This window comes from Scyliorhinus canicula, chromosome 1, assembly GCF_902713615.1.
Source record: "Scyliorhinus canicula chromosome 1, sScyCan1.1, whole genome shotgun sequence".
Taxonomy (NCBI): domain Eukaryota; kingdom Metazoa; phylum Chordata; class Chondrichthyes; order Carcharhiniformes; family Scyliorhinidae; genus Scyliorhinus; species Scyliorhinus canicula.
In genome coordinates this window covers 239,932,373-239,954,274 of record NC_052146.1, presented here as the reverse complement: position 1 = coordinate 239,954,274, position 21,902 = coordinate 239,932,373, and the positions used below count along the sequence as shown (strand labels likewise).

The 21,902-nt window shown below is 44.6% G+C and overlaps 2 protein-coding genes across 2 annotated transcripts in view; one reads left to right on the top strand and one right to left on the bottom strand.

Annotated features, from left to right (window-relative positions):
* The window catches only part of erlec1 (endoplasmic reticulum lectin 1), a 32,128-nt gene extending 29,612 nt beyond the window's left edge, over nucleotides 1–2,516 (top strand). The window contains 2 exon segments of the mRNA XM_038810164.1: nucleotides 505–580; nucleotides 1,758–2,516. Of these exon segments, the coding sequence (XP_038666092.1) occupies nucleotides 505–580; nucleotides 1,758–1,829 (148 nt within the window). The 3' untranslated portion in view covers nucleotides 1,830–2,516.
* Nucleotides 2,517–14,438: 11,922 nt separating this feature from the next.
* gpr75 (G protein-coupled receptor 75) lies at nucleotides 14,439–18,770 on the bottom strand. The gene is made up of 2 exons (XM_038810124.1): nucleotides 18,246–18,770; nucleotides 14,439–16,324 (listed from the first exon to the last, which is right to left on the bottom strand). Exon 2 carries the CDS (start codon nucleotides 16,292–16,294, stop codon nucleotides 14,675–14,677), a length of 1,620 nt encoding a protein of 539 aa, XP_038666052.1. The 5' UTR covers nucleotides 16,295–16,324; nucleotides 18,246–18,770; the 3' UTR covers nucleotides 14,439–14,674.
* Nucleotides 18,771–21,902: the final 3,132 nt, after the last annotated feature.

Genomic DNA, 21,902 nt, shown 5'->3' with positions numbered 1-21,902 from the left:
ACCCGCACATGCGTGGTCGCGTCTTTCCCCTCAGCCGCCCCGCAAGACGTGGTGGCTTGATCTTGCCGAGCGGCGGAGGGGAAATAGTGCGTCCGATTGAGACGCCGATCGGTGGGCACCGATCGCGGGCCTGGCCCCTCCCGAGCACAGTCGTGGTGCTCATTCCCCACCAGGCCCCCTACAAGCCCCAAAACGGGCATCTCACGGCAATTTCACGACGGCAGCGACCATGTGTGGTTGCCGCCGTCGTGAAACGGTCGCGAACGGCAGGCCGCTCGGCCCATCCGGGTCGGAGAATCGCCGGTCGCCGTGTAAAACGGCGAGCGCCGATTCTTCCGAGCGGGAGGTGCCAGGGGGTCGTGAAATTAGTCAGGGAGCCCTCTCACGATTCTCCCACCCGGCATGGGGAGCGGAGAATCGCACCCGAAGTATTTTGTAAGTGTCAGTCACACTTTCATTTTCTTTGTACTTTGTGCATTTAAATAAATGTATACTCTATTCCAGGTGTAAGGAATCAGAGTCTCCTCATGCAGTTACAATCTACATGCTTGAGCCACAAACCTGCCAGTATATTCTGGGGGTGAGTAAAGTGTACCTGTTGTAATATCTTATTGCATTTTCCATGTGTATTTTTCCATTTATCCCTTTTATTTTCTTCAAGACAAGAAATCCATTTTCTTATTCTTGGGATTTGGGTGTCGCTGGCTAGGCCAGCATTTGTTGCCCTTCCGCATTAAATAAACTGATGCAGTCAAGTTTCTCATCAATGGTAATCCTAGGATGTTCCAACTATCTTAACTCGGACTTTCACTATATCTTTCCAATCCTTTTTCTCTCAGATGCTCATCTAGATTGCTTTTGAAAACATTGGGCAGCACGGTAACACAAGTGGCTTGCACTGTGGCTTCACAGCGCCAGGATCCTAGGTTCGATTCCCCGCTGGGTTACTGTCTGTGTGGAGTCTGCACATTTTCCCCATGTCTGCGTGGGTTTCCTCCGGGTGCTCCGGTTTCCTCCTACAATCCAAAGACGTGCAGGTTAGGTGGATTGGCCATGCTAAATTGCCCTTGGTGTCCAAAAATGTTAGGAGGACGTTATTGGGCTATGGGGGTATGGTGGAAGTGAGGGCTTAAGTGGGTCAGTGCAGACTCGATGAGCCGAATGGCCTCCTTCTGCACTGTATGTTCTATGTATGTATCTAAGCTATTCACCATGAAGATTTCTTGTAATTACAAATTCTACATTGTTTACGGTATTTGTATTGCACTCCATTAAATACTGTGGGAAGCGATTGGAAAATAACATGAGCACATTGGAAAATCTCCGACCTCCAACTAAAGTTGGGCATTAGCTGCTGACTTCCTCTGTTCCCAGTATAATGCATGGCAATTCAAGTAGTTTTAAAACTCATTAAACAGTCCCAAAAGTAACTATGTTCGAAGTAGACAAGTCAAGGTGACCAACAAGTGAAAACCACAGCACAGGCCCTTGCAGAGCATATCTGCTCCCCAGCATCATTTTTAATACTCGTTTTGAAGCTACAAGAATGACTGATTTTTAATGTAAGGGCTTGCAGCTTCAGTGATCAAGTTGATTTAGTCAGTCAGCTAAGTCATGCAGCAAGATCCCAGGTTCAGACTCTGATCTATATTGAATTAGTTAGTTGTATCTGGAGCACTGATGTGGGAAAATGGCTTTGACCTCTGTTTGGTCTCTCAGTTGTCAGGTCTCAACTTGTCTTGTTTTTTTTTCCTCAGGTGGAATCCCCAGTAATTTGTAAAATTCTGGATACAGCTGATGAAAATGGATTACTATCGGTACCTAGCTAAATTACAGCACAGACCAGATTTCTGTTGGTAAAACAAAAATTTCTCTGCTGAATATTTGAGGATGAATACACAGATTATAGCGTGACATTCAATTATCAGCATTTATCACAATTCTGTTTCTTTTGACAATGGACATCTGAAAATAAGTATTTGATGGATGTGTGTCTAAATAATAAACGGAAACAGTGGAGTAAGTCATACACTGTGAGTGCTTGTAAATAGATGTATAAAAAATGTCGACTGCATCGGGATACTTTTGAACTTGTATAATGTTTGAAATGATACTTGAAACTTGTACATCTGATGTGCTAAGTGTAATTTTACCAAGATGTAAATTTTAAATTGAAACTTTTTTCTTCCAGATCTTTATTGCAAGAGTCATCTTTTTGTTAAATTCCCACAAATACTAATTTCTCCTGAGCTATAAAATAATGTTTATTTACAGCACCTCAACCATTGGAACCCCTGGATCTATTTTCCATGAACCTTGCGGTGTATTTCTCAGATTTTTTTAAACTTTCCATTGAACTTTTATAATATTTTTAAAAGTATTATGACCTCTGATTCCACATATCTTAAATGTTCTTTCCACCTAATCGGAATAAGCAAAAGTTGTGGCTAAATTGAATAAAGCAATCTGTTAATATTAGAATTATATAAATGCTAATAAAATGATTGTTTTTTTTTTAAAAAAAAGAATTATATAAGTGCATAGTTTCCTTATGGCTCTGAATGAAAATCAAATAGCATACACAACTGCTGCAAAGTTTTTCATAGTGAGCAAATTCATCATGGAAGAATTAGTAGTAAGTTAATTGTAACTTCTGTTCAGAACTGACTAGCTGAACCATACAGACCGAGAATGTGCTGGATTAGATCGCCAATCGGTTCTTGGGTAACTGATCTCAATGCGGCAGAAGAAAGGAGACACTATAATTGACCTTGGGTAGGGAAAAATTGAGAAGGCTTCTGATCAGTTCTGGGATTACCTACAAATGCAGTTCTGAAAGAACAATCACGTGAATTGTTGTGGACCCACTCAAAAATATGGGTGGCACAGTAGCATAGTGGTTATCACTGTTGCTACAGTGCCATGGTCCCAGGTTTGATTCTCGTCTTGGGTCACTGTTGGTGCGGAGTCTGCATGTTCTCCCCGTGTCTGCATGGGTTTCCTCCGGGTGCTCCGATTTCCTCCCACAAGTCCCGAAAGATGTGCTGCTAGGTGACATTCTGAATTCTCCCTTTGTGTACCCAAACAGGCGCAGGAATGTGACAACTAGGGGCTATTCACAGTAACTTCAATGCAGTGTTAATGTAAGCCTACTTGTGACGATAAAGATGATTATTATAAAAATATGGTTAGACAACTGGTACCAATAAATCCATACCACAAAGCAGTTTAATACCTTTAGATGGGGAGGTAATGGATGAAGAAAAATGAGAGGAAGAAAGCAGAATGGCTTCTCACTTTGTTTCGTTTGCTCCAACAATTTAAAATCTAATATAGAAGACCAAATCGTTTTTGACAGTAAATTAATAGCATGATCCCCTGGCTGACGTTAGCATTGGAAGTTACAAATATGCTGTTCTTGCAGACTTTGAAGTACAACATTGTTTTATCATTATCAAGTTATAATGAACCTGCTACTTTTTAATATTTTAGATTTATGATTATAATTATTGATTTATTTGCATTTTCTCTTTCCCTTTACATTTCTTTGTGACGGATACTATGCTATCTATATAGAAGTTCCCTTAATCTGCAAAATATTGTAAAATATGAGGCTATTGATTGAATAAAATCCCTTCAACAAACAGCCATACTTATGTTGCTATGCAACAGCAATGAGAAAAATGAGTCACAAAAGAATAATGCAAAAGCAAATTACAACTCATCTTTGAATCCATCATGAGCAAAATCTTGGGTGAGGATGTAGGGAAGGGAAAGCAATCAGCAGAGACATAGTTATAATTGAGGAACCAATTGAGGCAGCATGGTGGCGCAGTGGGTTAGCCCTGCTGCCTCGCGGCGCCGAGGTCCCAGGTTCGATCCTGGCTCTGGGTAACTGTCCGTGTGGAGTTTGCACTTGCTCCCCATGTTTGCATGGGTTTCACTCCCACAACTCAAAGATGTGCAAGCTAGGTGGATTGGCCATGCAAAATTGCCCCTTAATTGGAAAAAATGAATTGGGTACTCTAAATTTATATTAAAAAAAGAATTGAGGAACCAGAGAGGACTTAAAATTATAATGGGAGTTGCTGACAGGCCGCCAGCTAGAAACAATTAACTGACAAGAGTTTATTAGTTCAGAGAGGCTGGTAGCAAAAATAACCTTTAACAAGATTGTCATTTTCATATAAATTTCAAAGAACAGAGGTAGTGAGCCTTCGGAGTCCTGTCAGAGTTTTCTGAAGCAATGTGCTCCAAAACCAACAAGAGGCAGATAATGCTCGATTTCGCAATGAGAAGAGCCAGACTTCATTAGTCTAGCAATAAACGAACATTTATATTAGTGATCGCAATAGGATTGTATTCAAAGTTGGTTTAAAGAGAAAGTTGGCATAGTTAAAGATTCTAGATTTTGGTAAGACCAACTTTAGCAGGATGAGACAGACTGACAACAACAAACTGATCACAACTGTTATTTTTCATTCTAACTTCAAAAACTAATTCAATACAGGACCAACATGTACCATGTAGGGGCAAGAGCTCATCTTGCAGATAAAACTCGCCACGGCTCCTTCAGCAGGACCTTCCAAATCTGTGTACTCTGTTACATAGATGAACAAAGGCAGTGGATACATGGGGAAACCAGTACCTGTAAGTTCCCCTCCAAATCTCACACCATCCTAACTTGGAATTATATCATTGTCCCTTCGCTGTCGCTGTGTCAAAATTCTGGAACCCCCTTTCTAACAGCCCTGTGTCTACCATATAGACTAATGGTTCGAGAAGGTGGTTCACCTTCTGAAGCAAATTAAGGATAGGCAATAAATACTGGCTTTAATGGTGATGCCCACATCCAAATAAAGACTAAACAAAAGGGATTCGGGAGAACGTTAAAATATAGGAAAGACTATAGAAGTGTAAAAAATGTCAGGGGACTGGGAGAAATATCAAGAGCAGTCAACTAAGACAAATAAGACAGTAAAACCTGTACAAAAAACCCCCAAGAAATTTGAGGGTAATGTATGTGCATGATGCTGGCACGCCAGACACGCAGCGAGCAGGGGCAATTGTTGTTCCCTCCTGTACTTTCTTTTTGAGGTTTAAACCCAGGGCAGTGCTTCAGCAAGGTCATTGTCTTGTCCTCAGCTCCTGTCTAATAGCAGTATAATTTCCCCTACCCCAATTAAATACCTTCCCATACTGTCTGTTCCTATCCCTCTCCACGACTATGGTAAAGGTCAAGGAGTTGTGGTCACTGTCACCGAAATGCTCTCCCACTGAGACATCTGACACCTGGCCTGGTTCGTTGCCAAGCACCAAGTCCAATATGGCATCCGCCCTAGTCGGCCCATCCACATATTGAGTCAGGAATCCTTCCTGTACACACCTGACAAAATCTGCTACATCCAAACCATTTGCAGTAAGGAGGTTCCAGTCAATCTTAGGGAAGTTGAAGTCACCCATGACAACAACTCTGTTACTTCTGCACTTTTCCAAGATCTGCCGCCCAATCTGTTCCTCCATCTCTCTGCTGCTATTGGAGGGGCTGAGAGAAAACTCCCAATAAAGTGACTGCTCCTTTCTTGTTTCTGACTTCCACCCATAGTGACTCGCTCGACAAACCCTCCTCAACTACCTCCTTTTCTGCAGTTCTGGTGCATTCCCTAATTAACAGTGCCACTCCCCCTCCTCCCTATTCTTCTGAAAACATCTAAACTCTGGAACATCTAACAACAATACCTGCCCTGTGAAATCCATGTCTCTGTAATGGTCACAACATCGTAGTTCCAAGTACTGATCCATGCTCTAAGTTCATCTCCCTTATTCCTGACACTCCTTGCATTGAAACAGACACAATTTAACCCATTCCACTGAGTGCAACTTTGTCCTATCAACTGTCTATCCTTCCTCACAGACTCGCTGTATACTATTTCTGCCTGTTCAACAACTACCCTATCCTCTGATCTATAGCTCTGGTTCCCACCCCCCTGTCAAACTAGTTTAAACCCTCCCGAAGAGCTCCAGCAAACCTCCCACCCAGGATATTGGTGCCCCTCCAGTTTAGGTGCAACCCGTCCTTCACGTACAGGTTCCACCTTCCCCAGAAGACATCCCAGTGAAGCCTTCCCTCCTGTCCCAGCCCTGGCACCACGTGTTCAGCTGCACTCGCTCTCTGTTCCTTGCCTCTCTTGCACATGGCACCAGTAGCAATCCTGAGATTACTACTCTGCTTGTCCTGCTCTTTAGCTTCCAACCTAACTCCCTAAATTCACTTTTTAGATCCTCATCCCTTTACTTAGCTATGTTGTTGGTGCCTATGTGCACCACGACTTCTGGTTGCTCACCATCCCCATTAAGAATCCTGGAGACTCGATCCAAGACATCCCTGGCACCGGCAGGCAACAAACCTTCCGGGAGTCTCATTCGCGACCACAGAATCTATCAGTTCCCCTAACCATTGAGTCTCCTATCACTATTGCTTTTCTATTCTCCCCCCTTCCCTTCTGAGCCACAGAGCCAGGTTCTGTGCCAGACCTGGCCACTAGAGCTTTCCCCTGGTAGGTCATCCACCCCAATAGCATCCAAAATGGTATACTAGTTTTGAAGAACAGCCACAAGGGATCCCTGTACTGTCTGCCCGTTCCTTTCTCTTCCCCTGATTGTAACCCAGCTACTCTTGTCCTGCACCTTGGGTGTCCTAACTCCATGTAAATCATGCCCTCTGCCTCCTGGATGATCCATATTGGTGACATCAATTCAACATGAGCGACAGACAAGTACCTGTGTGACCTTTAATGCTGTCTCTAGGCCAGGCGATCACTGGCAATGCCTTGTACAGGTTCTACTCTGCCGATCTCCAGGATTTCCTCCTCAATCACAGTCTGGATGGTCAAGCCTGAAAGTCCATCCCCAATTCTTTTTTTTTAATTTTTAAAAATAAATTTAGAGTAGCCAATTCATTTTTTTCCAATTAAGGGGCAATTTAGCGTGACCAATCCACCTAGCCTGCACATCTTTGGGTTGTGGGGGCGAAACCCACGCAGACATGGGGAGAATGTGCAAACTCCACACGGACAGTGACCCAGAGCCGGGATCGAACCTGGGTCCTCGGCGCCGTGAGGCTGCAGGGCTAACCCACTGCGCCACCGTGCTGCCCCCCATCCCCAATTCTATGCTTTGCCCTGGAGTTGTGGGTGCTCTTCTCCTTCAGTGAGAAAAAGCAGTGTTCAGATCATGAAAAGTTAACTGATTGTTGAGGATGGAGGATAAACATTTGATGAAGGTGACTATGAGGAATGAGTATGAGAGGGCAACAAGATGACTTTGAGATGGGAATTTGAGTAGGAGGCTGAAGAGAGTCGGAATGTGTGACAGTAAGGTATGTTGACGAAGGGAGTGCCGTACAGGAGAATGCTAGAGAGGGGAGAGCATCATGGTCACCAGCTGAGTCACAGGACTCACCTTGTCGGATCTCATGAAGTCAGTAAAACTTTTCCATAATTGGATCCAGGTCCTGGGCACCACATGTTTGGTTCTGACAGCCTTTGTGACTTGCAGTCCTGCCTGCTTGATGAGACTGGCTGGCCCCTCCTGTCATAGAACATAGAACAGTACAGCACAGAAAAGGCCCTTCGGCCCTCGATGTTGTGCCGAGCAATGATCACCCTACTGAAACCCACGTATCCACCCTATACCCGTAACCCAATCACCCCCCCCCCCCATACCACCTAACCCGCACATCTTTGGACTGTGGAGGAAACCGGAGCACCCGGAGGAAACCCACGCACACACGGGGAGGACGTGCAGACTCCACACAGACAGTGACCCAGCCGGGAATCGAACCTGGGACCCTGGAGCTGTGAAGCATTTATGCTAACCACCATGCTACCGTGCTGCCCGTATAGCCTCAGGAAAGAGCATTTCTGTTGATCGGATATTGGCTACTGCATTTTCTATATTACAACAGTGACCACATTTCAAAAAGTATTGACTATAAAGCACTTTTCAGGTAGCAGGTGGCTGGAAAACTGCTATATAAATGCGAGTCTTGCTGTCATTCATTTCCGCTTGTTGCCCTCACTGCATCAATCATCACCTCCAGGGGCGAATCTGTGAATCAGGGTGGGAGGGGGTCTCTTCCAGCTGTTCTGCAGATATATCTTCTTTCCCTGTATGCTGCAAGCACTACTGTCACTGTGAGTCCTGCCAGCCTTTTTGAATGGAGATCCTTCAATGCTTGGTTAGGCATGTCATCGTGCCCTCCACCTGATTGGCAAGGGAAGCTGGAGGTGGGTATCAATTATGTTGTTCTTGGGAAGAGCAACCAATCGCAAGGCACATTAATGAGTTAATTGGTGTTATGACCCCCACATAGACCACAGGGGACCGTCGATTGATCTCCCCGTGGGGTTGGCAGAGTACGGGCTCCCGTATTGAGTGGGCAGAGGCTCACCCACCCCAATAGGGGGCTTGCTCCAGGAACCTTAAATACTGTGACCCAAGGGCAGCACAGTGGCCTAGTGGTTAGCACAGCTGCCTCACGGCGCTGAGGTCCCAGGTTCGATCCCGGCTCTGGGTGACTGTCCATGTGGAGTTTGCACATTCTCCCCGTGTCTGTGGGTTTCACCCCCACAACCCAAAAATGTGCAGAATAAGTGGATTGGCCACACTAAATTGACCCTTAATTGGAAAAAATAATTGGGTAATCTAAATTTATAAAACAAAAAATACTGTGACCCAGACCCGAACCGGAGTTCCCGATGATCCCGGGCTGGGGTTATATTGCCGAACGCCAAGGCTTCTTTTCTGTTCAAGAATAAACCTTTGTTTTGTCTACCCTGGCCTCTGCTGGAGTTATTACAACTGGGTTCCTGTTCAAAATTCACAAGATTCTGTTCAATGTGTCAGGCAGGTGACCCACTGGTTCTAATAATCGGTCAATGTCCACAAACCTGGACGACCTGCTGAGCATTTCAAGCATTTGCTGTTTTGTCTTAAGATTTCCACATCTACAGTACTTTGCTTTTGAATAAAGGTATTGTGAAAACTTGAGACCACAAAGAAGGTAGTTGAATGAGTTTTTTTAGAAGAAGGAACTTTATGTAAATAAATAAAAGTTTGACAATAGCAGTAACTCAGCAGTAACAGTAATAGCCATGAAAACAGGAGCACTAGTAAAACAGGTTTTCCTTACAGGTCACCCTCTTGCAGACTGAAAAAGTCCGCCAAAATCCACACATGCTCAAAACCCTCAACAGACGCCAGATGAACATTTACATAGGAGAAAGGTTTATAAAGAACACTTTGTACTCAAAATGACACTCTGAAACACTTCTCCTCCCCTCCCCCTTAAATTTCAATCCCCCATAGGACTAAATGGAAATAATGCCTCAGCTATGCAAAAATCTGTCAGGAGTTTTGTGAATGTGTTGTGACCTACGCATTATCACTGGTGAATCATTTTAACGGTTGATCTGGAAATGTAAGTGAAGAGGTAGATTGAAAGTCTGAAGATGAACATCCCTCTTCCCCTCCCTCAGCAGAGTCAACCTGGAAACACAGGAACCACTTCCTGGTGAACACACCCACAGTAGCATTACCTTCTGCCACACTATTTACAACGATCACTGACTCTGAAACTTTGCTGACTGAGCCACAACATAAACGGATATGGTCTTGGTGTCTGTGAATAACTCTTGCATGTTGCAGCCTCACATCCCAAGATACTGGACCACTTTAGTTTAGAATTATTCCCGGTAACCACCTCTGGTTACTACCAAAGTTCCAAATGTAAACCTGATCATCCGGTTTGAACTGCTTCTCTTTGGAGACGGCTTGTTGCCCTCACTGCATCAATCATCACCTCCAGGGACAAATCTGTGAACCAGGTTGGGGCAGGTGTGGGGGGGCGGGGGCGTGGGCGGGGGCGTGGGCGGGGGGCATGTGCAGCCTTTTCACATCTTCCATCTGTTCTGTAGATATATCCTTTCCCTGTATGCTGCAAGCATTACTGCCATTGAGTCCTGTCAGCCTTTTTGAATGGAGATCCTTCAATGCTTGGTTAGCCATTTCCCTCTTTCTGCTTCTCTTGTCTCCTGCTCACTGTTACTCTGAGTTCTGGATGAAGCAGATCCAGATCACGTTGGCCTTCTATCTAACAACAATTCCGCTGGAGGGGGCCCGGTTGTGGATTGTGGTGTGATACTGGAATAAAGTCTTGAGAGCTTTGTACGAAAAATATCACCTGCCATTCTTTTCAATCCCCCCTTCAGAGTTTGAACAGCTCGCTCCGCCAAACCACTTGAAGCCGGATGAAATGGCGCAGCATACACGTGGCGTATAACATTCTTTTGCATGAATACTTGACATAATTCACTTGTAAACATAGTGCCGTTATCCAAAACAAGTGAATCTGATTGACCATGGGTTACAAAAATTTGACGTACCGTCTCAATTTTCTCAGGCGCTGTCATATTACGCATGATGTGTGCTACCAACTATTTCAATTGCGCATCGACAACAATCAAAAACATGAAAGGTCCCCCGAAGTCCACACGCAGTCTGGACCAGACCTATCAGGTCACTCCCAAGGTTGAAGTGGTGCTGGTCGTGCCACCTTCTGATTTATCGGTCATGCTAAACAGGATTTCTCCTTGTTCTCCAAGTCTAGATCCACATTAGGCCACCAAACGTACAACCTGGCAAAACTTTTCATTCTGGAAGCACCTGGATGAGCCTCATGAATTTCATCCTTGAATTATGAATGAGGGAGAAGGAATGACCACTCTTGACTCCCACAGTATGCCCACTTAACTCATCCCTAAGTTTCACATAAGTTTCAACTCATCATCTTCTACGATAGTTGGCTAATCTTGCAACAGAAATCTTTTAACTTGCAACAGAATAAAATCTCTGTCCACCCACTGCTTAATCTGCTTCACATTTACTGGGAAAAGTGCAAGTCTCCCGACTAAGAAAATAGTCTCAGGAGGACACAATACCTTGGATGGTAAACCTGGTAAAGGGAGTCGACTCAACGAGTCCGCATTTGCGTTACCTTCCCCTGCTGTACTAATAAGCTGAAAATATAAGTGCCCAGTGCTGTATTCTTGCTGAGGCCATGGGAGGAATACATTTCAACTCATTGAAATGACTCATCAACTGCTTGTGGTCGGTACATATGGTTAACGAATGATCGTAGTGGTACTGATGGAATATTTTCACTGCAAAAATGATAGCTAGACCCTTTGTCCAACTGTGAATAGCCCTTTTCAGCCTTTATCACCATCCTATATGCAAAACCGATGGGTTTCTCAGATTGGTCCTCCATTAAATGAGAAAGTACCGTCCTCACACCATAGGGTGAGGCATTGCTCAACAGCATCCTCTGGATCAAATTGGACTAGCAGACACACCAATTGCAGCAGGGCCTTCACAGCCTTGAAAGCCTTTTTCTGTACAGACTCCCGCCTCCATTTTGTTTCTTTGTGCAGATGCAGGGGAGCCAACACCAGAGACAGGTCTGACAAAAACCTTCCATAATAGATTATCAAACCTACAAATGACCCGAGTCCAGCGACATTCCTGGGCTTCAGAGCTTTCTTAATAGCTCAAATGTTCCCCTCCCCAGGAGATAAGCCTTGTGCAGTGTTTCTGTGGCCGAGGTACTCTGCCTGGGAAATGTGCTTGCTCCTTTCAGAACAGACCCGTCTCTGAAAACCTTTTTTAAAACTTGATCCAGATTGCTTAGGTGCTCCTCCACAGGTCCTCCATGTAATTAAGGTGTCATCTAAGTATAGTGCAGCCTCGGGAACGCCATGAACCAGGTTGCCCATCGTCCTTTGAAAGATAGCTGTACTGGAGGATATGCCAAGACAAATGATTGTACTTTATGAGTTTTGATGGTCACGTACTGCTTTAATCTTCCTCTCGCAAGTTGTTGACATGCCTGGCCCAGTTTTGAAAACATCTTTCCATCCACAAGAGTTGCGAACAATTCTTCCACCCTAGGCAATAGATAAGCATCTAACTTGGAAACCTGGTTCATGGTGAACTTGTAGTCGGCACATTTTTAAAGGCAGGAACAATTGGAGCTGCCCAAGGAGAAAGCTGAATAGGCTCAATGATTCCAAGCCTTTGCAACTGTTCCAACCCTTCATCCACTTTACTTGTCATGGATTAGGGCACTGTCCTGGGCTTGAAAAAGCGAGGAGCAGCCTGAGAATCTGTGTACAACTTCACATAGTAGCACACAATGTACCCAGCTCATCCTTGAATACATTGGATACTTCTTTACAACATCCTCAGCTACTCTCTTGTTCTTGATCTCACCCCACTTCAATGGAGTTTTACTGATCAGTCACGCCCTAGCAAATGTAGCCCCTTCCCTTTGACCACAAGGAGGCATGCCACTCCTGAAGTAAGGGCTGACACTCAGTTAGTCTCTCATTGACTTGTAGGTTTCTTCACTAATTATGGATGTGGAGGCTTCTGTGTCCACCTCCATCTTGATTTTTTTTACCATCAACTACCATGGTAATAAAAATAGGCTCAGCTCATGCCTCATTCACATTAAACATGCCGCAAGCTTGCTCCTCTCCCTACTCGGAGTTGTCTAAATGCTGCATAGCTGATTGAGACTTCTTCAAATTTAAATTTTCTTGCTCAGCCTTCGCCTCGCTCTTCACACCTTTGCATTTCTTTGCTAAATGCCTCTTCTTGTTGTGCCCCTAAATTTGGAATGATTCACATATTGTGGCCCACCACACCTACAACATTCCACTGCTTTCACCTTTTTGCTTGTAACCTCTTCCTATCCAACATTAGCCTTCTGAATATCTTTAGCATTACTGGCAGCCATTTCCATGCCCTGCAACATTCAAAGAGCTTTCTTAAAAGTGTGGTTTCACCCAGGATCTGACGTTGAATGCTGCCCTCATTAATGCCATGGACCAGCCTATCTCTGAGCAAATCTTCTAAAATTACTCCGTTCTGAAAGTTGGCGTAATTCTGCCAAAATTAGTTACCGATTTGACTTGCTTTTGTAAATGCCTATCACATTTTTTTTTTTTTTAAATAAATTTAGAGTAGCCAATTATTTTTTTCCAATTAAATGGCAATTTAGCGTGGCCAATCCACCTAACCTGCACATCTTTTGGGTTGTGGGGGTGAAACCCACGCAGACATGGGGAGAATGTGCAAACTCCACACGGACAGTGACCCAGGGCCGGGATTCGAACCCGGGTCCTCAGCACCGCGCCTATCACATTTTAATCTTTGTAGTATCATCAAGGATTTTGTGTTATGCTGATTCTGGATCAGAGCAACTAAATCTCTCCTGGCTTCCATGGCGTGATCAGATTCCTCAGGAGAATCGAGAGTTGCTTTATTTTCTTTATTTGTGCTTGGGATGTGGGCGTCGCAGGCAAGGCCAGCATTTATTGCCCGTCCCTAATTGCCCTCGAACTGAGTGGCCTTTTAAGAGTCAATCACATTGCTGTGGATCTGGAGTCACATGTAGGCCAGACCAGGTAAGGATGGCAGATTTCCCTCCCTAAAGGACATTAACAAACCAGATGGGTTTTTACCACAATCAACAATGGTTTCATTGTCATCATTAGACTTTTTTTAAATTCCAGATTTTGTTTTTATTGAATTAAAATTTCACCATCTGCCCTGGTGGAATTCAAACCCAGATATCCAGGACCCCGAACATAGCCATGGTGCTGCTAACCTGAAATTCCATTGATTAAACCACAAAGTGAACTAGCTACTCACCGAATGCACCCTTGTGTTGCCACGGTGAACATTGCAAAACTGTTATTTTCTTGCGATTTTCTGTGTTGCCACGGTGAACATTGCAAAACTGTTATTTTCTTGCGATTTTCTCCTCGTCCCCAAAATGATGTGGTAACTTGACAGCACAAAGTAGGTAGTCCAATGTGTTGTTTAAAAGTAGGAACTTCTTTATATAAATAAATAATGAAGTTTGACAATAACAGTAACTCATCAGAACAGGAGTAACAGCAATAACTATGAAAACAGGAGCACTAGGTCTTGCCGACAGGTCATCCCCAACAGACTGAAAAAGTCCACCAAAACCTGCACATGCTCAAAGCCCGCAGCAGAAACAATTACATAAGAGAAAGGTGTACAAGTACACTCTGTACTCAAGATGACACTCTGTAACAGGTATACGGAAACATAAGCAATTTTGTTTTACCGTCAATAAGTGAAAATAACTGCAAAAAGATCACACTCTTAATTGAAAAAAAAGTTGACATGGTTAGAACTGTCTTTCCAAACAGATCTGAGCTATATTTCCAAAACAGTGATGCAAACTACAAAAGCCAGACTCTGGCCAAAGCTGAAATGATCATTGCCGAGCTCTATTGAACATTCCTTCCTACAAAATAACATACCTTTTAAACAATGCATACATTCTTAGATTGGGATTTATTAAAATCAGGCATTTCATTTCACCAAACAAGTTGCGTAAATAGACATTTATAAGAGGGGTGTTTGAAGTTCCTGCCTTTCTAATATTCAATCAGTGTATTTTGTTGGTTATACGGTATTCATGGGATTAAAGAACACAAGACTGACATTCTTAATACAGGTATGATGGACTGAATGGCCTCCTCCTTTGCCATGTCATTCTATAATCATCACGTTGTTAAATTGATGGGATCGGTATTTGCTTGGTGGAGGTATTATCATACTCCTGCACAAAATCTTGTATTTTTGCCATATGGTGATGCGTGGCAATATGCGATTTGGCAAATTCGCAGGTAGGATTCACTGGCTGAAAACTGCTTGGAGTGCTTGCTTCCTGGGAAGGACTGCTGTTGTAAATGCTGTAGTAAGGCTCAATCCTTGTGTTAATGGGTGTTGAGTTACTGTGTCCATAATGCTGCTGGCCGATTGACATTTTGGGATTTAACATACTGTCTGCCGAGTGACTGGGTCCACAAGCCTGGTCCACCAACTTCCTCTGTGGTTTCGGCGAGAGCATATAAGCTGAATTTGTTTCGTGATGAGATGATTTGTTTCTGTTCACATGGAGGCTCCCTTTGCCTACTGCTCGTAGCCGAGTCTTATGCTTGCAACACAAGCAGCCCAGAGCCACGTACTGCGTACACCAGAGAATTCTTTTCCTGAGCCCAGCACTGTTGCGCGAGTATATAAATGGATTTAGACCTGATTTAAAGAATATTAATGTGAACCCACACAGCTTAAGCTGATTTAAAATAAAACTGCTCCGCGGCGTCAAAACATCTTGTATGAGGGAGATTCCCAATGGCAGACAGCAAATGAATACTGAGAGTACAATGACAACACATGTCACCACAGCCTTTGAATCTTTTGTGCCAGAAAGGTTCACTGAAGAAACAAGCTGTAACCTATTTGCAGATTTCTGGACATGGGTAAGTGTTTTGCTGTAGGCATGTGTTTGCACATGCTGCAGTTTGTTGTAATTCTGATTTCTGTAAAGGGGTTGAGGCTGTATACCATCAATCCCTGTGCTCATGATGGCCTTGGGTCTTGAAGTGTCAACTGTAATGATTGTACATTTCCTCATTTGTGCATTTTTCTTCAGTGTGTGGGCTATCATCACATAGGAGATGGACACAATGGCCACACAAAATGCAAAATCTATAACATAGAGATACAGTATAACGTTACCATCTCCATCAATGCATCCAAAGAGGGGAACACATACTCTGGATCTCACAGGATGTGTCCTGAGGGTAGCTAAAGTAGCTAGGGTAAAACTTATGGTCCACAGACTGATGGTTAGGATAAGAGTACAGGGGAAAGAAGCTGTCCTGTTTGGTTGCTGTCCCAGCACCATCCGCAGGCGATGGAGTGCTATCACTGCCACAGATTTGAGGGACATTATTATGAGTGCAGCGCTGGTGAGGTGAAAGGTGAAGCAGAATGCCTCAGAGACATTGCTGTCTGAATCAAAAAACAAAATGAAAGCAAACATGGGTGTTGTTACACAACAGAGGAATAGATCGCAAAAGGAAAGGTTCAGGATCATAAAGTCAAAGTTAGTCCGGAATTTCCTAAATGCTGGATCAAAGAATGACAAGAAGACAATTAGGTTGCCGTATGTTCCCAAGCAGAATATAAGTACCAACAGGAGGGAGCATGTGGCAAGAGTGGCTGTGTGGATGAGTTTCTGGAGATCTGTCACTGTTGCGTTACCAGTGATCCACGCAGCCGAGGTGTTGATTGAATTTAGAAAGCTCTGGTCTGTGGAAGGCGAGGTTCTTTGTGTTAGATTCATCTTTCAAAACATCAGTTTGGAGAAGCAGGTCTGAAAACACCAAGTGGAAACAGGATGGTTGGTTATTCATCAAATATCGTCTGTGCTCCCTGTGACACCTGCATGCAATCACAGTTACAGGCTGGAAATATTGAAGCAATGGCCCCTAACTTCCTCAGAATGGCAATCTCAAGGGCAGCACGGTGGTGCAGTGGTTAGCACTGCTGCCTCACGATGCCGAGGACCCAGGTTCAATCCCGGCTCTGGGTCACTGTCCGTGTGAAGTTTGCACATTCTCCCCATGTTTACGTGGGTTTCAGCCCCACAACCCAAAGGTGTGCTGGCTAGATGGATTGCCCAAGCTACATTGCCCCTTAATTGGAAAAAAAATGAATTGGGTACTCTAAATTTATTAAAAAACAGATTGGCAATCTCCAGCAATTACTACTCTTGATGCATTTATCCATGTTGATATTCCAAAGCCCCTGTCTTGCCCAACCTTCCCCAGTCAGGCTGGGAGGGAGAGGAGCAGCGAAGCACACCTCCAGCTGCATCATCGTGGAGTAACTGAGGTACAGAGAAGAAAGGAACAGACCCTATTTACAGCAGCAGCTGCTGTAAAGGAGGTGTTTAATGGGACAATTTAAAGGAGAAGGTAAGTTTCAAAGTTAAATGGGCCCACCAGAGGGGGATCAGGTCAGGTCAGACTGTGTCGAGGAGGTGGGGAGGTCGAGTCAGAGCAGGGGGTTGGTCAGGCCAAGGAGGGTTGGGGGGTGGTGGTGTTGGGACAGGATCAGGATGGTTGGGAGGTGTGGTCAGATTAAGGGGGGTGGGAGAAGTGGAGATGCTGCAGTGGGTCCCCTTGGTGGGGGGGGGGGGGTGGAATCGGCCTGTGGTGAGGGGGTACTGGATCAGACCAGAGTGGAGAGGGACCTCAAGTTATGACTGTAGAGGGTCTTGAACAAGGAGGTGTGGGTGGTTCATTCTTGGGGGGGGGGGGGTCAGTTCAGGAGGGGTAGGGGGTCATGTTGGATCAGGATGTTTGGAGGTGTGGTCAGATGGAGTGGGGAGGTGTGGAGATTCTGTAGTGGATCCCATGAGGGGGGGGGGGGGGGTCTGGTGCAAGGCTGGGTCTGGGTTTCCTAAGTACTTACTCAGGAATTAGCAGTGATTATTTTCCCCTCTAACTCTTTCAGAGTAACTATCAGGTTAAAACTGACAGAACCACCTAGTGTTAACCATTTAAATCACCTGTGTCAGGTGGTTCCCAGCCCAGTGCAATTGTCCAGAGGAAGTTGGCACTGTTGTGTTATGTACTCTGGGATAACATAGCCTGCAACTCAATGCAGCTTTGACCAAAAGATACTCCAGACTTTGAGGTAAGTTCAATATCATTTATTGAACCATTAGCACAGTTCTCTATGAGTTCGACTCTCCTGCTAATCTTGCTATTGTAACTCAGTCTAACTAACCAGTCTGCTCTAAGCCACGTGGTGGTTGTGATGCTTCTGATCTGCCCCTGTCCTACTCTCTATGCATCGCCTGTGGAAAGACACAGAGCCTATGTGCCCTGTCCTTATATGTGGGTTGTGTAATGCCCCCTTGTGGTAGCATCACCTCTGAGTGTCTTGATTGCCCATTGGTCGTGTCCTATTCTATTTGTTCATTAGCTGTATGTCTGCATGTCATGATGTCTCTGGTGCTCCCTCTAGTGTTTACTTAGTCTTAATGTATTTACATTAACCCTTTGTGTATTTACAGTGATGCATATCACCACACACATCTGGACAATAACTGGGCAAACCTTACGTGAGAACTTCCGAGAGGAATTCCCCAGCGCTAAATTCCCCTAAATGTCAAACGTCACTCTGGGGGAACCAGGAAGTTAATTCCCACAGCTTCCCGACATTTTACATCGAGATGAGCGGTCGGCGCAGTCGGTACAAGAGGAAGAAAGAATGCAGTCACTTACCTCGTGGCCCTGACCGGCTTTCTGCGGCCGCACTGAGAGTGCCGCCTCCAGCAGCCAAACTGCGGCTGCAGCCTCCGCAGCTCTGCAGCGAGATGATCAGACAGGGCGCCCTCTGCAAAACGGCGGGGCCGATTCCCAGGCAACTCGGCAAAGTTTGAATCTTGCCAGGAAAAGCGGGTCTATTCGGGGGTCGGCAGTAACTCGCTGGGGGAGGGAGGGGAGGGCGCGTCTTCAACCTGCTGCTAATTTCTGGAATCACTCCAGGAATCTGCTGAGAGTCTCGGTTTCCAGTCCTGGAAAACAGCCCTGGCAGTGCGGCCAGACATGGCTCAGTGCACCTGGAATTCACCCGCCAGCTGGGGCCGGGGAGCCGGAGCTTGGGGGGAGAGGGAGCCGCTACTGGAGCTCCTTCCAGCGCACTGCGCCAAGCGCCCGCTGCCCGCCAGTCCCGCCAGCCGGCAGCAGAGCTCCACCAGGTGACCAGGGTGGACACACGGTGCAGCACGAAGCCGGCCAATATCATTAATATTCACATCGCCTTCAAGCTGAGGCTTCAAAAGCGCGCCAGTGTGTATAGCGGCAATAGGCAGGACTGTAATCATTTATATTCTGAATCCATTTGGAAAGGATGACAAAGTAAAACCACCACCACCAAGAAACACAAGGGGGTCCAAAGAGCATTATTTGTACCGATATAATTTAGATCAGACAAAATATGAAGTACTCATGCATGAACTCAGACGGAAAAACAGTTCGGGTCAGTATTTTCTCCGTCTTACTGATTTTCCCCTTCTGGGAAAGGTTAGGTGCAGAACTTGTGAAATCTGCCAAAATGAAGCACTTTATTGTCATTTTGTAGCAGTGGGAGGTTTAAAATTATTTAGTTCCAAAGTAATTCAATCAAGTCACTCGTGTATGCGCGTTACAACAGTGTCTTATATCTGCTGACAGCAAATTCAACGTTCCCGGGCTATCAAAAACATACGGTATGGACCAAGTGGTATCAATGGTGAGACTACAGCTGAGGCACGATGTGTAGTTTTGGTCTTCCCATTTCATAAAGGATATTCTTCTTGTTCTCTCTCCCTCCCTACTGATGCTGTCAGAGAATGCTGGGAAAACTCAGCAGGTCTATTTGTTTCATTCCAGCGTCCGCAAATTTTCCTTATTTTATATTCCGTTCTTTGGAAGGGTGGGACCTTGGACAATATAGCCCAGGAGAAAAGATTGACTACCTTGGTATTTGATGATGTGATCATCTCTCATTCTTCTAACTCAAGATATTGCAGGCCCAGTTTCTTCAATCTCTCCTCATATAACAATCCTGCCATCTTCCTTGACCCTCCATTGCAAGTAAGGAGACCAAAACTGTGCACAATACTCCAGGTGCTGTCTTACCAAAGCTCTTTACAATTTCAGCAAGTTTTCTTTGCTCTTGTACTTAAATTCCCTTGTAATGAAGGCCAAACATACCAATTGCCTTCCTATTGGTTGCTGCACCTGCATGTTAGCCTTTAGTGACTCAATGAACAAAGACCTCCAAGTCCCCTTGAACATCAACACTTTCCAACTTCTCACTATTTAAGAAATACTCTGTCTTTCCATTTATTCTCTAACTTGATAACTTCACATTATGTTCAATCTGCCATGTTCTTGCCTATTAATTTGCCCTGTCCAAGTTCCCTTGAAGATTTGCATCCTTCTCACAATTTAGATTCCCACACGTTTTGTGTCAGCAGCCAATTTTGGAAATATTACATTTGATCCCAACATCTAAACCTTTGGAACAGGGACAGGTGGTATGAGGTGCATTTGTTTTAATGCAAGAAGTGTAGCAGGTAAGGCAGATGAATTTAGGGCTTGGATTAGTACCTGGGAATATGATGTCATTGGTATTACTGAGACTTGGTTGAGGGAAGGGCAAGACTGGCAACTAAATATCCCATGGTATAGATGCTTCAGGAGGGATAGGGAGGGAGGTAAAAGGGGTGGAGGAGTTGCATTACTAGTCAGAGATGACATCACAGCTGTGATTAAGGAGGGCATGATGGAGGATTCGAGCACTGAGGCAATATGGATAGAGCTAAGAAATAGGAAGGGTGCAGTAACATTGTTGGGACATTACTACAGGCCTCCCAAAAGCGAGCGTGAAGTAGAGGTACAAATATGTAGACAGATTATAGAACAATGTAGGAGCAATAGGGTGGTTGTGATGGGACTCATGTAGTGTTGGAGGTGTAGATGGAGCAGAATTTGTAAGGAGCATCCAGGATAGTTTTTTAGAGCAGTATGTAAATAGTCCAAATTGGGAAGGGGCCATACTGGACCTGGTATTGGGGAATGATCCCGGCCAGGTGGTTAAAGTTTCAGTCGGTGATTACTTTGGGAATAGCGATCACAATGCCGTAAGTTTTAGAATACTCATGGACAAAGACGAGAGTGGCCCTAAAGGAAGAGTGCTAAATTGGGGAAAGGCCAACTATAACAAAATTCGGCAGGAGCTAGGGAATGTGGATTGGGAGCAGCTGTTTAAGGGTAAATCCACATTTGAAATGTGGGAGTCTTTTAAGGAAAGGTTGATTAGAGTGCAGGACAGACATGTCCCTGTGAAAATGAGAGATAGAAATGGCAAGATTAGGGAACCATGGATGACGGGTGAAATTTTGAGACTAGCTAAGATGAAAAAGGAAGCATACATAAGATCGAGGCAACTCAAAACTGATGAAGCTTTGGAATATCGGGAAAGTAGGACAAATCTCAAACGCGCAATAAAGAGGGCTAAAAGGGGTCATGAAATATCTTTGGCTAACAGGGTTAAGGAAAATCCCAAAGCCTTTTATTCATATATAAGGAGCAAGAGGGTAACTAGAGAAAGGATTGGCCCACTCAAAGACAAAAGAGGGAATTTATGCGTAGAGTCAGAGGAAATGAGTGAGATTCTTAATGAGTACTTTGCATCGGTATTCACCAAGGAGAGGGACATGACAGATGTTGAGGATAGGGATGGATGTTTAAATACTCTAGGTCATGTCGGCATAAGGAAGGGAGAGGTTTTGGGTATTCCAAAAGGCATTAAGGTGGACAAGTCCCCAGGACCAGATGGGATCTATCCCAGGTTACTGAGGGAAACGAGGGATGAAAAAACGAGGGGCCTTAACAGATATCTTTGCAGCATCCTTGAGCACGGGTGAGGTCCCGGAGAACTGGAGAATTGCTAATGTTGTCCCTTTGTTTAAGAAGGGTAGCAGGGATAATCCAGGGAATTATAGACCTGTGAGCTTGACGTCAGTGGTAGGCAAACTGTTGGAGAAGATACTGAGGGATAGGATCTATTCACATTTGGAAGAAAATAGACTTATCAGTGATAGGCAGCATGGTTTTGTGCAGGGAAGGTCATGTCTTACAAACCTAATAGAATTCTTTGAGGAAGTGACAAAGTTAATTGATGAGGGAAGGGCTGTAGATGTCATATACATGGACTTCAGTAAGGCATTTGATAAAGTTTCCCATGGCAGGTTGATGGAAAAAGTGAAGTCGTATGGGGTTCAGGGTGTACTAGCTAAATGGATAAAGAACTGGCTGGGCGACAGGAGATAGAGAGTAGTGGTGGAAGGGAGTGTCTCAAAATGGAGAAAGGTGACTAGTGGTGTTCCAGAG